General features: G+C 34.2%; 1 protein-coding gene across 12 annotated transcripts in view; it reads left to right on the top strand.

Moving 5' to 3' along the window:
- LOC129755784 (serine/threonine-protein kinase mig-15) overlaps positions 1-17,262 on the top strand; it is a 167,772-nt gene that overhangs the window by 138,279 nt on the left and 12,231 nt on the right. For all 12 annotated transcript variants that reach the window (XM_055752435.1, XM_055752432.1, XM_055752434.1 and 9 more), the window contains one exon: positions 7,216-7,341. In XM_055752435.1, coding sequence (XP_055608410.1) covers positions 7,216-7,341 — 126 coding nt within the window. The remainder of the gene's footprint in view (positions 1-7,215; positions 7,342-17,262) is intronic.

The following is a 17,262-nucleotide window of genomic DNA, read 5'->3' as shown; positions in this document are numbered from 1 at the left end:
GTTTTTATAAAAATGCAAGACAATCTCACGTTAATTAAGACAAAAAGAAATATAAATATACCCTAAATTTTTTATAATGCGTGAACATGTGCCGTGTTAAAATGGACGATTATCTGGACATGAAACTGAGTCGATTTGGGATCATTTTTGAATTTCTCAAACTCTGGGGTCTCAAAAGCTTCGTTTTAATTCAAAACTCATCCATGATTATTTTTTTACAAAATATTTAAGTAACGTTCACATAAGTAAATTTGAACTTTAAGGTTTGTATAGGAAAATTGAATATTTTGTACTGAAAAATCATTATCATTTTTGTTTTTTTTTCTGTGGAACCGAGCCTGCTGATGGTATTTGTACCAATTTGTAAATTCTTTAAAGAAAATTTTCCGCTGAACAACTTTGTCGAAGACATTGACTTCGTATCTTATTAGACAAAAAAGTTATTAACTGTTTAACGGGGTATGTCTTTTGGCATTGATAAACAATAAATTCAATTTGCAACACTGCTTGTGCCCCGCGAAGTATTGCATGAAAAGTAGTCATGCAATACCTCGCTGGGCACTTAGCAGTGGTGTCAATTGAATTTATTGTTTACTCCTGTTAAACAGTTAATAACTTTTTTGTCTAATATGATACGAAACTACAGTCTTGTTAAGTGGAAAATTTCCTTTGGGGAATTTATAAATTGGTTCAAAAACTTTTAATAGGCTCGAATGCACAGAAGAAACAAAAATGATGTCAGTACAAAATATTCAATTTTCCCATACCAACCAAGAAGTTCAAATTTATTCAGGTAAACATTAATTAAAAAATTCTGCAAAAAATCATGGAAGTATTTTAGACCCCAGAGTTTGAGAAAATTGATAATGACCCCAAATCAACTCAGCCTACTGCACCGAAATTGCTCATGCTTGGCGCTTTGTTGTTTTTCACGAAAATCAACGCTAACGGCCATGTAAATTTTAGCGATTATGTAAGCTTTTAAATGATTCTCGTAATGTCAGTTAAAATAATGTTACGTGAGTTTGCAGGTGAATTTATCGTTTCGTTTTTCTCTGAGTGTTTTTACTTCAGATCTAAAAAAATAACAGTGAAAAGCCTATAGGTTGTCTCTAAATATGAAAGCTTCTTTCAATTCTTACGTGTTCAGGAATAGCGTTTTTAAATATCTCGTACAACAATTTCTGAAATCATAGTTTAATGTACTTTTAAGATGTAACTTATATAAACCCAAAAACCTTTGGAAATGAAAAGCACAGTTTTGTTAGAGACTTATGAAATAATGAGATTGTGTGACTTCCCTCCGGTTTCCAAGCCGTGATCATATTGAAAGGTGTATTTTTTCGGTTTTTGTGAATCGGTTTTTTTTATTCTTCTAACTTCTAACAACATCTGTGTCTTCAGGTCAACATAATCATAAGTGTTTGAGTTATATTTGGCTTTGTGAATTCTTCTGGAACCCTCAATAAATTCATGAAACCTTAATTTTGAGTGTCAATTTTACACTCCTCGCTTAAAATAGCCATATCTCACTTGTTTCTCAACCAATTTGAATACAATTTATAGGTTTAGAAACCTCTTAATGCAATTCTGGAATTTACTGGATATTTTTTTAGTTTTATATTATCATAATTTTGTAAAGTATCACAGCGCTAATGTAATTACTCCACTAGAACCGGTATAAAATTTGTGCCGTTAATATACTCAATATTCAGTGCAAAGTTGATGATAAGTGTCAGAAAATCTGAAAAATTGCAAATTGACAAAAAAAAAAAAAATGAAAAACAGCTACCTTTGAAAATTCGTCGAAAATTCTGTGTTTCGTATTTTGAGAATCTAAAGATGCCAAAATGTGTGTCAAATGATGTAAACTTTCCAACTTTCCAATCACCTTTTTCCAAATTTTTCTACTGTGACTAAAACAATTGAAAAGTACGGTTTTTACACCACTATTTTACGTTTCTTGTAGTCATGATCTTAAAAAAATTCAAAAATTAAATATTTTCTTTTTAGAGATTTAAACTTCAGCTTTCTTGGACACTTAGTGATTTTTTTTAGCATTTCGCCGCTGATCAACAGATTTTTTTCCGAAGCATGTTTTTTCGATTTTTTTTCCTTAGACTTTGAACAACGGAAAACTGAAGTGTTGTAGCTGAATATTGTCTGAAAAAAAAACTGAGTTACATTACGAGGTTTCTTAAACTGCAAATTTCATACAAATCGGTTGAGAATCAAGAGAGATATAGTGATTTTAGTCAAGAGTGTCAAATTGACCCTCCAGAGACTGTAACCGGTAAACATGTTTGGGACGAATGTGGGTTAAGGCCATTTTTTTCAAAGGATTTCTCAAAGTGTTCTGATTAATGAAAAAGACGATGGCATATTGGCATTTCGAAAAATGAATAAAGATTTTGAAAGTATAAAAGTTCACCTTTCAATTTGATCACTGTAGTAAGACGTGTGACTGTGAAACGGGGGAGTAGAGAGTACAGACGTTAGACGTAAAACATAAGAATTCAGATGAAGAACACGGTAAAATGTGCTTAGAAAATTTGACCAAAGACATTAAACTTCAGGAGTTGAGCTGAGACATGAGATGTGAAAAGGCGAGGTGCGTCGTAAGACGTAATACGTGAGAAGTGAGACTAAAGACGTGAGAAATAATACGTGGAATAAGATGAAATGGGACTCAGAAAGTAAAACGTGTGACACCAGAAGAAGTGACTTGGGACGTGAAACGTGAGACGGAAGAAGATGAAACGTGATGAGGTGACATCTGAAGAGGAATTATAAGAAAAAAAGATGTGAGACGTTGATTTCTAGGTAACGTTTTCTTCAGTTTCCACTTTTTTATCAACCAATATTTCCCTTTTGAGAAGAACTACACGGAGAAAAACGTGTAGTTTTATCAACTATATTTCGCCTATATTCAATCATATTGATGATTGATTCTCGGCCAACTATATTTATTAAATATTCAACTGTATTTGTATGATTGGTTTTATGATTTCAACTATAAATGTGATAGCCTTAACTACAATTGTATGATTGATTCAACCATAAATATAAGAATTCAACTGTATATACTGATTGATGTTGGGCATTCAACTTAATACATTGTAGATTCAACTATACAGCTATGGTTGATTTAAGTATAAATATTATTCAATCAAATATATTTCTTGATTTGAAGCGGCCAACTATATTTTATTGTTGTTTTTTTTTGTAGTTTTCCTAAATTTATTTTTATTTTTATTTTGTTTTTTTACATATTTTGTTTATAAGTTACAACGAAGATTATGTTAACAACGAACAATATGTTAATGCTTTGTTCGGGTTAGCGGTCAGCACATCAATGGTTTTGGCGTTGCCCAGCCAATTCTGCTTCCCGATGAAACGCAAATCGGTGCCACCCAACCGGGATGTCTACTACCGATTGCTCCAGCGGCATTTCCTTTCTTAACCTAAAGGGAGAGAAAAATTAGACACAATTTTATCTAAACAAGCAAATGTGCTATACAATTATACCTTCAATTATGTCCTGTGTTGCTATTGATAAACTAGAGCTGCCTGTTGCTGAGGGCACACTAGCTGCACTTATGAACATGTAGTGTTTGGATGTGTAGTAATTATTCAAGTATCACACAATCAATCATAAAAATATAGTTGAATTTACTAAATTTACAGCTCAATGCCTAAATTTAATCATACATTTGAATATATCATCTTTACAGTTGGATCAATTGTATCATTACAATTGAATCTATCATATTTATAGTTGAATGTGAGAGGTCAACCAGAAATGCATAGTTCAATCTATTATCTTTATAGTTGAATGCATAAAATCAATCATAAAATTGTAGTTGAATCTATCATCTTTACAGTTGGATCAATTATATCATTACAATTGAATCGATCATATTTATAGTTGAATGTGAGAGGTCAACCAGGAATGTATAGTTGATTCTATTATATTCATAGTTGTATGCAAAAAACGTAGTTATAACAAAAAAAAATTGTTTCATTTCCAAATGAACTAGGCTTTAATAACAAACACCTTAAAAAAATTCAAGCTTAAAAAAATTTCAAGTATTTAGGTATTTCTTTTCGGAATTGAGCATTTTTTCTATGATGGGGGCATAATGGCCACCTTAAGGAAAACGGTTATTTAACCATAGAAAATAGCTATAATATGGAGGTTACATTATTGTTTCGTGTTCAGACACTTGAAAAGCCTATTCCCTAACGGGCTGAAACGTGAAAAACTAGAAGAAAACGTTAAAAAATGCATTTTAAAAAAATTTTGCCAAAAGCTGAAAACCAGCCACTGTGGAGGCATAATGAGAACCCCCCCTGAGGCAGTATGAGCACCATTAATCAGAGCAAGATGTGCGTTTTTGCCGGGGAATCTAGCAGCGAATTCAATTCGATGAAGTCAGGTGAGTCGTAGATTCATCAAACAAAGCAATAACAAATAATCTAGGTCTGTTTGTAGAATACAAACAATTCACGCACGCTCATACATTAAGTGCTTTGTTCGGAGGATGATGCTACTAGCCGTATAATGTAACAATAAAAAAATCGATCATGAATTGTGAATGGAAAAAAAAACACCTCGAACAGAAATCTAACTCTAGTCTTTTGATTACCTCTCCGACACCTTACCAATAGGCTAAATCGTCGGATGAAAACTAGTCAAGGTGTGGCGCTATAAATCAATTTTAATTCGCTGCTAGATTCTACGGCAGAAAATGCTCATTATGCCTCGATAATATGGTGCTCTATATGCCCCTAGTCAACAAATTTAAGTAAAAACGTGTTTTAAAATTGAAATAAGTGAAAAATCAAAAATTTTATGATGGTAAAAATTGAGAAACAATGTGTACATCATGTTGCAGTGCGTACATTATAGATCAAGGGAATTTTAAGATCGTAAGAGCTTATTTCGTGGTGCTCAAAAATTATAATATTTTCGTAACTTGAGAACCAAGCTAGTTTTTTTTAAATATCTCTGTAAAGATGATAAGGAGATTCCTTTTTTTGTGAAAAATTAATACTATAGGAAGTACGAAACATATCCTCATGAAAATTTATTTAAGAAAATACGTACTTTCGTAGAAAAACGTAGTGCTCATTATGCCCTGGGTGCTCGTTATGCCCTCATCTCCCCTAGTGTTAAATAATTATTAATTTTGTTTATCTAAATAATTGTATCTGGCAATAGTATACACTTTCAGCCCATCGACGTTAATGTGACATGCCCTGATGGTAACCATCTGATATCAAAAATTGTAATGAGATTTTCACTGAATGTTTAATAACCTCAATATTTCAGCTCATAATAAAATATAGGTCTACTCATCATGCGTTTTCTCTTGTCATCCCACACATTCATTACATACCATTTGTGTTTGTGCCTGTTGCATCCTCGTCCCATAAATGAGTTCATCATCATGCTAGTCAAAAAATCATGTGTAGATTTATAATTTTGTGAAAAAATTATTTATCATGAATATTTTCAGCAAAAATTAAATTCTTAAAAGTATATTGTAAACCGTTTTTCTAAGTCAACGCATTTCTATCCGTGTAAAACGATTGGATAATACAGTTCTTCTTCAAACAAACTGATGTTACTGTGCACAACATTTCCGTCTGTAAAGTGTTAACAATAGGGTGGCAATGAATGTATGAGAAAAACGCCATGCTCGAATTTTGAAAGCCGACCATATACATTTGATAGATCGGCTCAAAAAACTGACTTGTGCTCAATCGGACTTGATTTAGGGTATCTCAAAGCGCTCAAAGTTTCGGTTTCTTACCCTTGAGAATTGCCAAATGGGGACCAAAGGAAATTGGAAAATTCAAAATTTTAATTTTGATGCCCTATGACTTCATGAATGCATGAAACGTCGAAATCTGGTACAACCTCGAAAAAAAATTGTTAGTCAAAAATCTGGGATTCAGCCGTTCTTCGGCTTTCCGAAAAACGGCTGAATCCCAGAAAGTTGATTTAAAACCAATGTTTTTTTTTCTCGAGATAACACCAGATCTCGACGTTAAACGTGCATGTTTAAGACATTTGTAGCAAAATTAAAGTTTCGAATTGCCTGTGGTTCCTTTTTTGGTGATTTTGAGCGCTTTGAGGCACCTCTAATTCAAGTCCAATTGAGCTGATATTTTGCACAGGTCAGTTTTTTGGGCCAATTTACATAGTATATATGGTCCGTTTTCAAAATTCCACATGACCCATTTGGCTGCCACCCTGTCAACGAATTGATCGCGTTGAAGTATTGCGTTCTTAAAATCTACCAAAACGTCATCATGTAAATAATCTGGATGTGTATCATAGATTTCGTACTAACCGTTTTTTCGTTTGTTTGTGTATGTATATTTGTACTAACCTACCGAGTATTTAAAAGACAGCGACTTAAATTGCGGTAAATAAAGAAATATCGAAAAGTGTTATTTGTTTTTCGAAATAAACCAACAAAGTTTGTTAGCATCAATATTTCCACTTTCCAAAAATATTATAAACCACACTGAATGAACTAAGTGAAATATTTCAAACCTCCACCATTTGTATCGATTCAAGTTTTTACTGTACACTGAGAAAAAAATCCCGTATAATAGCGCTTTTTAACAGGACATTTTTCTAATAATTCCTTTTTTATTGCAGTTCAAAATATTGAAAATCCAATAAAAAACAGCTCACCAGTGTTTTGTACAATTTTAAAATCGTGTTCTTTCTGTGTAACCAGGTTTTCACACTTCCTTACATAATTGCAAATTATGTAATTGCATTTGAATCACACATTTCGCTTCACTAATGGGAGAGTCCTGTTTCGCCTGTTTCTAACCTTCACCTTCACCAGTTGAGAGTTGACTAGATTTAAATTAACGATAATTTTCCTAACAAATCACCTGCCAACTGCTTTTTCGCTACTAATCCTTCAAAGTACAAGCCACAACAACAACAATATAGAAATTTCAAAAAAAAAATCAAAAGTCTCCTAGTTTTCGTTACGACCTTTTTAGTTTCTTGTTTAGTATTTTCCCAAAAGTACAAGCTGTGACCTAACCTCAAATCGAATACGCAGTTATTTTGTTCTCTTGCAAGTTTACGTAAATATACCAAACTGGTACCAGTTTATACTAAATATTTTCTTTCTTTTCTTTGAATGTTTCTCAAAATATTATTCCCAAACCCACGAACAGAATCGAGCCGGAGAGAATAGCAGTTTAGGAACGCCAGGCCAGAGGACCAGCAGCGTCCTTCCGGATCTACTAAGTCAGGCCTCGCCAGCGACGCCGCCCCGCCACGACAAATCTGCCAGCGAAGAGGTTAGTAGTTTGTTTTTATTTTTTGTTTTTACCACATACAAACCATATCCCTTCATCTCGAGTCCCCGGAAAATCATCCCACATTTTTGTACCTACGCCATATTGTGTTACTGTCGCCGCACACCCATACCACATTACCACCCATGCCATACATGTGGGTTTTCTTTTCCAGACACGTGTGTTTGTTGCTTTTGAATATTTAGGTAGGCTTACAATCGGAGGGTGTGAACCATCTATTGTGTGAAACTTCTCAGAGACATCTCCCAAAGACAGCTGGGAACCTGAGCCCCGTGTGAAGAGTTGTAGAATTTTGGTTTTGAAATATTAATGGAGACAGGTTGACATCTGGGTATGGGATTTAAATGAGTGTTTTTTTATGTTCGAAAATGTACTATTATGAACCATCAATATGGAAAAAAACAACGACTATTCTAGTAACCAAGAGTCACCTCGAATTTCAACGAGAGCATTCAAAGAATTTGGCACCTATTTGGAACTTCTATGCTATCCGAGTGTTTTTTCTTCTCCAATTGATCCGCGCTATTGGAAAGTTCCTTGCTTGAAACGGAAAAATATAAGGTTATCGTGATTCAAAAAGCCTGTTACCTAAAAGCCTTCAAGTTAGCAGACTCCAGAAAAGTAATTCTTGAAGCATTAGGTTTTGGAAGTGTATGTGTTAACACTAGTTTTTGTAATTAACACTAGTACAAGTATAAGTTTAAAAGAGTTCACCTTGAACCCGTGCGTGAACTCCTCTTAACCAATTGGATTAAAAAACTCGGCACAAGGATTAAAAAAAAAGAAAAAAGAAAAGCGAAAGTTGGACGCATTGAATTATTTACAACCACTAGTACAAGTGTAAACAATTCAATTTTTATTAGTTCACTAAAACTAGTTCTATAGTTTCAATATAGACTATTCCAGAAATTATCAGCACACTTTCAAAATAGTAAAAAAAGTATTGTTTTATTAAATTTTATGATTCATAAGCTTCTGCACAGTTGCATTACACACCATTTTCAACACTTTTGGCCAATGCTATTTAAATTTTCCGTTGTCATCAGCTGGTTTTATGTATTTTCGTAGCTTTGCTTTGGTCAAAGCCCAAAAAGTTTCAATTGGCCGTGCCTCAGAGCAATTTGGCGGATTCACGTTTTTGGCACAAAACAGACGTTTTGGCTTTTGTACCACCCTAGTGTGCCTTTGGCGTTATGACATGATGCCAAATCGGGCCAAAATATGACGGGTTCATCATGCTGCTTGATCATCGGCAATAAACGCTTCTGGAGGCATTCCTTGATATAGATATGTAATTCTAGGTGTTCATTGTTTCCGATGTGACGTACGGGTTAGATATTTCGCCGCACTCGAAAATTGCCTGTCACACCATCACCTTTTTGCCAAATTTTTCGGTGAAAATGGCCTTCTCCGTTTCGGGGATATCCTTGTCCTTGCGTACAGTGAAATATTGTGCCCAGGAAGGGTAGTCCAATTTCACATAAGATTCATCGTCCATGATAATGCACGCAGAACTTTTGTAAAATATTGAATTATACGGTTTCCGGGCTCTTGGTTTGACAGAAACGGCTTGATTTGGGTTCCTTTTAGGTTTTTTTCTGCTTCCGGTACGTCTTGAGCCCAAGTCGCTCTTTAGCACGTATCACTTTAGACGTCGAGGTCCCGACTTTTCTCGCCACATCCCGAATGGAAGCCGATGGCTTCTGTTTGTAGGCATCTTTTTGTCGATAGCAGGACTTACAGGACCAGATTTTCAACCACTTCTCTGTTTATCTTCAAATGTACAATGTTCACCATATTTTTTAATAGCAGTCCGCACCGCTCCGACGCTCACATCCTCTTCTTTGGCCAATTTTCTCAATGAAATTCCACTTACAGTAGACCACTTGTGCACGATACTTTTTCTTTTCTCTGGAGTAAGATGTAAGACCACGCATTTTGAAATGTAATCACAAACTAATGGCGTTTTTTTTTTAATTCCGGATTTGGCTCTGGAACCGGAAGAACCGGAAGAATAAAAAAAACGACTTTCGGGTTTCGAGTTATTCCATACGTAGGTGTGCGTGAGAACGAGCGCAATGTTTACATGCAGCTGCCATTTTGTTCTCCCTTCTGGATTTCGTCACTCGGTTCTTCACATCCGGATTGCCTTTTTTCGTGTCCGGATTGCACTGGACAGCAGATAGACGATTTTGCTTGGCTGAGAGGTTCAAAATCGTGGCAATTATCATTTTCCCGTTCATTATTTCAACTGTTTTGCTTTAAGCCAAAAACAGCTGTTTAATGTTTTGACAACAACGTTGAGAGTATTGGTGAACTTCTCGCAAAACTGACTTTCTTCTCAGGGCGACTCCGTCCGTTTTTCGAGCGAACCTAGGTTGCCTCTCGAGCAATAAATGAGCACGATGACAGCAGTTAGAGCGAACCTAGGTTACCTCTAGTTTGCCTCCAGGTGAAAAAAATACGGTATAAATGTTTTTTTTTATGTTATCACGCACAGAAATGTGTAAACAAAAGGATGCAGCCAGTAGAATTCTAAAAAATATCCGGTTCAAAATGACCGTTAACATTAGGTGTGCTTATAACTCTGGAACAGTCTATATCTCTCCAAAATCGCATTTCTCAATCTTCGCCATTTCACTGTTTCTAACTAGCTCTTTTTGATAGTACTAATACATCCCCAACATCGATTTGCACAATCCTTATGCTGAGCTCTTACGTGCGATTAGTTTTAAGCTGAGATTAAAAATGCTATCTTTTATCACTCTTTTACACTTGTCTTAGTGCTAGAGCTGGCACATACAACATTCGGAATTCTTAATCATTTTGTCACATAATTGGCCGCAACATTTTTACTCTTGTACTTGTGAGAGTTGTTATTCATATGAGAGCTATACATTTTCAACATCGATTTTCTTATTCCTCAGGGAAATGCTACACTGAAAGTAATTTTCACTTGAAATATAAGTGATCCTGGAGTAAATTTTGGCCATACGTAGATTCATGTGAATTTTAAGTGAACGTCAAAATTTTCATAAGTGAGCGTTCAAGTGAATTGAAAGTGATCGAGCATGTGAATTTTAAGTGTGTGCTCGGTCATTCAAATTTTTCTGTGAAAACCTTTATTTTAATTCAAAACTCATTTATGATTTTTTCCTGAATATTAAGTAACGTTTGCATGGGTAAATTTAATCTTTTGGGTTTGTATTGGAAAATTGCATGACCATTTTTCATGCAACACTTCAGGATGCCCAAGCAGTGATGTCAATTCATTTTAGTTTTTTTTCCAATGCCAAAAGACATACCACTTTTAAACAGCGGAGGAGTTCAAGACTCACAGTAAAAAGTCTGTTTCACATAGAATCTGGTCGGATAAAAAAGGTTATTTCTCCGCAAAGAAATAACGTAGGGTAAGTGTTCCTAATGTGGCATGTGTACCTAATGTTAACATACTGTTATTTTGCCTGTTTTTGACGTTATTTTTCACTTATCACAATTATCAAAAAAATGATAATGTAACGGATCATGTGAACTTTCATTTTACAAACAAATTAGCTTTCTAAATCACAAGATTTTTCGTAAAATCCGGATTGTTTCCAAGTATGTCCAAATTGAATGGAATTGTTAGCAAATTTCTTAAAAAACACCTGTTTAGAAATAGAAGATTAAAGCTGAATTTGTCAACCGATTTTTTTGAAATTTTTTGTCGGATTGTTTTTTATCATGATTTAAGTAATAAGTATGTTAGAACGATGTTTTGTTCGTGTAGAAACTAAAAAAAGCATATGTTCACAATTAGGAACACTATTTTCAATGTGTTCCTAATTATGGACATAGTCAAAGTTTTCCAAACTATATCAAAGTCATAGAATGTATTTGAAATAAATTTGATTAAAAGAATTGTGTTTTAACATAATTTTCAACGATCTGTTAAAATAAACTGTTTTGAGCTATTAAAACATGATTTTTTTTTGACTTCAGTATATATCAAAGCTTAAAATGTTGAAAAAATATTTTCGCCAGGTTGTAAGGAACGCACCTTTCGCGACAGAGAAGGAAACCATCAAGTTACAGAGACCGAGACGAGTTACAGTAACGAGAACAGAATCGAAAGGAAAAATTTAAAAAACATCTCAATAAAATACGTTGGATACCGTCTTTTGGGGCATCATGCAACACTTTTCAACTTCAATTGCTTCTGAAACCCTAATTTCCACTGATAATCCTACCGTTTGTACATCAAAAGTTTTAAGGTTAATGGGATATCAAATTAACGTAGTCAGAAAAATAATTGGTTTCACCAGTTATTTTTAAATTTACATAACATGCGATTTTCACCCTACTAAGAAAAAAGGGTAGTTGCAAAAACCTTTGTTCTTAATGAAAAATCAAACAAAAAAATTTGAAAAGTTTTTGACATATTTGTGATGTCGTTACGCATAAAGCACGATCTGCAGTTATTTAAGATTTTGTTAGAATTAAAGTTTATATTTTTTCTTTAAAAAGAAAGCAGAAGGGTGCTGATGCATTAAGGGATAAATAATACTACAAAAATTTTACATCATGTTCTAGCATATGGAAACAAGATTTAAACTGTGAATCATTGATTTGCATGTCGATGCATTTTAGCCCAGACTGGTAAAGGAATTTTAAAAATATTTATTTTAAAAAATTAAATGATTGTTCGAAAAAGATTCATACACCAACAGTGTTGATGAAGGATAATAAGTTCCATATCAAGTTTGTAGGTAATATCACTAAGTCAATCCGTCCCATTGTGTAAAGTTTTTTACGGCATCAAAAATGTAAAAATTTCGATGTTTCGAATTTTCTATGAGATTCAAAAACTTCATAAAACTCTCTCACGATGTGAGAAACTATGGCATCAATGGTTTTTTATCATTAAATGATCATTTTAAACAATTATATTAAAATAAAAGTTAAATAAGTGTTGTGGTACCCAAATGTTGCATCTAACAATGCTGTTGCATGATGCTCTGTTTAACTGAACTTATTTGTATCCATTACAATGAATTTTCTACTTTTTGAATTATAATAAATGTATCCTTTGGAAAAGGTAAAGTTTGATTTTAAATGAGCTCAATATTCACTATTTTCTACAAAACTAGCGTAAAGGAATATTGTGTAGGATTTAAATAGTTCTTATTTCCCTATTCACATTCCAAAAACGTTGTTATATTTATAAAAAGGGGAGTTTAAAGATTTTTCTTTTTAAAGTATTTAAAAAACAGACCCATATGCAAAATCAGGAACAAAAAGTGTAATATTTGGGTACGCGGATACATTTTTCCTCATATGTTAACATTAGGAACACCCATATGTTAACACTAGGAACATATAGTGCCATATTAGGAACATCGACACACTTCATAAAACATGATATTTTTCGTAAATTAAGGCTTGAAATGTTTATTTCAAACCAAAACAGAGTTCAAAAAAAAATTTGGAATTTAGTTACCAAAAAATTGTATATCTAAGTATTAAAGATTCGGCGCAATAATATCAAATCAAAAAACCTCTGACAAAATATAGCGAAATTAGGCTCATTTACCCTACAACAAAAGTAAAAATGTCATTTTGTAGGGTTTTTATTGCACTTTAAGGAAAAAAATACATAAAAATCATTCGTTAGCTTTTCGGATGAATTTTCGAACTTTTTTTGTGATACCACCCATCACTTTCTGCACAGTACTGCTGGTAACCTCATTCACCATCTTGTTCCACCACTTTTCCATTTGAGCGGGTTTTTTCTTAGTTCTGCCACATTTCTTCAGTTTGCCCTTAACGCCCAATATTTCTCGATGGGATTGATTGATGGATGGATACTTTTTTCAACAAAATCGATCTTGTTCTCCTTATACCCCTTAACGACATCCCGGCTGTAGTGGCAGCTTGCCAGGTCCGACCAGAACTTCACCGGACCTTTGTGGGACCGAATGAATGGCAAAACCCTCTTCTGGAGACATTCTTCTTTGTAAACATTTCCATTCATTGTGTCCCCAGTGATGAAAATCTTAGTCTTCTTCCCACAACTACAGATCCCTTGCCAAATCATCAACTTACGATCAAATTTATCTGCGAGAACAAACTTGAATCTACCCGCAACATTCCCTTTACGCTTCGCAAGGTAAAATTTGTTACCGGGTATTTGTCCAAAATCCATTTTGACGTAAGTTTCGTCGCCCATCAAAATGCATCCGTTGTACTTGGTCAACACTTTGTCGTACAACTTCCTTGCCCTGGTTTTGGCAACCAGGTTTTGTTTCAGCGTCCTATTGGGTGGGGTGTTTGCTTGCATTATACTACCGCAAGCCTTCTCGCAAACAAATTCGTCGAGCTGTACTGTGGTTCGTCTTGAACTTTTTCGCCAAATCACGCAAGGAGATTCCAGGATTATTGTGAACTGATCGAATTACCTTTGCTCGCAGCTTCCGGTCATATGTTCCAGGTCTCCCGGTAACGTTGCAGCACCGAATTTACAGTCGATTTTGGATATTTCAGGAATTTCGCGATCTTTACCCCTGACCACGTCGGTTTCTCTACGTGAGTGTGCAGAATTTTCTCTCGCCTTTCGCGTTCCATCGTCGATAACTTTTGACTGACTGCTTCAATCTTGATGAAATTTGCACCACTAAGTAAACAAACCATCCGGATCAAAACACTGTCAATAGATTTGCGATGTGACAACTAGGGGCGCTGCAGTAAATGAAAAGATGCGACCAGATTCTATGTGAAACAGACTTTATGTTGTCGACGAAGTTTCTAGAAATCTTGGATTCCTATTTCGCATGCCCAAAGACTTCAAAGACGTGTTCGTTCCATTCTCGAGTACGCATCAGCTGTCTGTTGCCCTTTCTATCAGAATGGAGCTGAACGAATCGAGGCTATCCAGGGGCGCTTCCTGCGGTACGCCCAACGATACCTGAGTTGGCATGACCCGTTTCGTTTACCAAGCTAGTAAAACCGCTGCCGCCTCATAGTTTTGGATACGCTTCATCTCGCTATTCCTCTCAGTGTATAAACCCGAGGATATTACCAGCATCTGCAGATCTACGTTCCTATTCACCTAAACAACTATGGGGCCAACAGTGCTACCGCCGAAATCCTAAAAACCTTTAATATTTATCCAGAGCATTCCGACTTCAACGTTTCGCGAAATGTGTTTCGAAGGGAAATTTTAGACGTGTCCAGAAATGTGTCGAGTGGATTCTTATTTATATAGTTATTTATGATAAAGTTATCATTTGGATTAACATGTAATGCGTTGATTTTTTATACAAATATATAAACAAATGAACCAGTTTTTATTAGTTTTCATTAAAATCTCTTCAAGTTGACTGAACGCGGTAAGTCAGAGGCCAATTGTTAGAAATACCTCTGGGTGCCATAAGAAGAAAGCTTCCTAGCTTAAAAAAATGATTAAAAAAATGTGATTCCCTCGAGGATGGTTTTCTTGAACCAAAGCGAACTTTGAATGCTCTTCATCTAGTCGCAATGTGTCTTGTTGTCAAAAATTGGGGTCGGAAATTCAATATTTACTCGAATGACTCAATCTCTAATGAACCGAAAAGATATAAATTCGCTGTTATAAAATTAATTAAAATACTAACCAAGTTATGATAATAATAAGCAACACACCCTTTTCATACAATAAAGTTACACACTAGACTGAATCAATTTGGTGTCATTTTTGACTTTCATATGTGTTGTGAGCCTACTTGGTTGAATAATTCTACTGAATCTAAGCAATCGAAAGTTTCCCTTGGATTCAACCACGGTAGTCATTCAATATCCCGCTAGGCCCCAGCAGTGATGTCAATTTTTTTTCTATGCCATAAGACATGCCCCTGTTAAACAGCTAAGAACTTTTTTGTCTTATAAATTACGAGTTACAGTCTCCGACAAAGTTTTTGATTGATTTTCCAGTACAAAATATTCAATTTTACTTACACGTTACTTAAAAATTCGGCAAAAAAACATGCATAAGTTTACACCAAAACGAAGCCTTTTTGGGGTTTGAGAAATTAAAAATGACCTCAAATCGACTCAGTCTAATACACACGAACACTAAATAATGAGCATCTGAGTAGAACAGCTACGACAATTAATAATTTGATTAAAGATGACAATTATCTTCCAGAAGAATTGAAATCGACGTTTAAGTCCATAAACTTGAAATCGCATCAAATTCGTTCGATTAGGTACAAATTACTCGATGAGTTTTTCCTAAGATCTGTTTCCTTTCTAGGAAAAATAACTTATTTTTAATCAGGCTCAAATTTTAGATTAGTTTAAAACTTTTTTCTCGTATTTCTCTCATAATTGAAGTTTCATTCGAAAAGCAGTTAAAAAACGTCTTTTCCACTATCCCTAAACTGAAAATTTGAGAACAAGTGACTTCCACCCAATTAAATCCAATCAATTTACACCAATTTACCATTCACCTTTGAAGAAATCATGTAAAATCTTCTAAAAAATGCAATGCAAATGTAATATTTTTGTGAAACCGTCTGGATAACGTAAGGTTAAAGTTCTGATCAGATGCTCAATCATATTTTTTTTCACATATTACTTAAGTTTTCCTATTAATAAGTTGGTTTGATTTTTTTTACTAATTTTTTAGATTATAGTTCTCGAGGTGGTTGTTCAACTAAGGTGTAGTTTTTCATTTACTCCAGCTCTGTTCTAATAATTAACAGAAATTCAATTAAGTTCTTTTTAAATTAAAATAGGCTCCCCACAAAAGTCATGTAATATGCAACCTTTTTTATATTTTGTTTTATAATTTTATAAGTTATCAATTATAATCTAAATTGATATGGACCTGTCAAACTTTGAACGCGTTTTTTTTTCGAAAAACGTTGGCGTTGGCGCATTCGCCATATTAAAAATTCGTTACCGAGTTGTTTAGTTGGTTCTATTTGATTGTAAATACAAAATTTCAAAGTAGTTCAAATTTCTTTAAAAAGTACCGCTGCCATACCGCTTTTCGCCATAAAAAGTCTTTCTGATAAAATTTTCAACGTTTTTAAAAAATGTACCTTCTAATTAGTGGTAATTCAGACTGCTCACATAGTGGGGCGCGGTTTGAGAAATCAGAGTAAATAAGGAAAAATCCCTTTCTTTTACTGTCCAAGCCAAAGTTTAAAGGGAAATTACTTTCACTGTGAAGAATATGAACTGTACTACCTATTTTTCCTAAACTAAATGAAAATCAATGGAATTCCGGAAAATTTGTGAAAGGTTCAAAAATAGGAAACTTTTGTCTTTGATGTTCCATTTTTAGACCTGATATCAACAAAACTTTGGTTCAACACCCACAAATCAACAAAGGTGCGAATTTTTGATTGGGGCACAATTGAGAACCAATATTGAACATTTCTAACATTTTTCGTCAGCTTTACGCAAATAAACAACAAGTATGTAAACACAAATAAGTTTTAGATATTGCTCTGCTGATAGAGCTAACGGAAAGTGAAAGTGTTTGAGATATTAAAGCAGAAATTTAAGTGTTTTTAGTCTTTAAAAATCTTTAATAACTAATATTTGATTAAAGATTACATTTTCGATTAATTTGTTAATTTATTTTCGAAAAATCATACTTTTATAGGAATTTTAGATCTAGGTCCAATGGAAGGAACCAGTTCAGTACCAAAATAGGAACAGTAGGATCAAAGATGGAAATTTTGATCGTCCATATCTTTGCAAATCTTTCAATAACGGCGAAACCTAGGCTGAAAATTTTCATTGAAACTAGTACATTAGATCATGAACTATAAATAAATTTCCTGAGCAATATAAACCTCACGCCCATTTCTGAGAAAAAAATGTTTATTTAAAAACCACCGCTTAAAGGGTCTAAAGTAGGGCAACTAACCCTAC

This window comes from Uranotaenia lowii, chromosome 3, assembly GCF_029784155.1.
Source record: "Uranotaenia lowii strain MFRU-FL chromosome 3, ASM2978415v1, whole genome shotgun sequence".
Classification (NCBI taxonomy): Eukaryota; Metazoa; Arthropoda; class Insecta; order Diptera; family Culicidae; genus Uranotaenia; species Uranotaenia lowii.
This window is presented reverse-complemented; position numbering and strand designations above follow the sequence as displayed.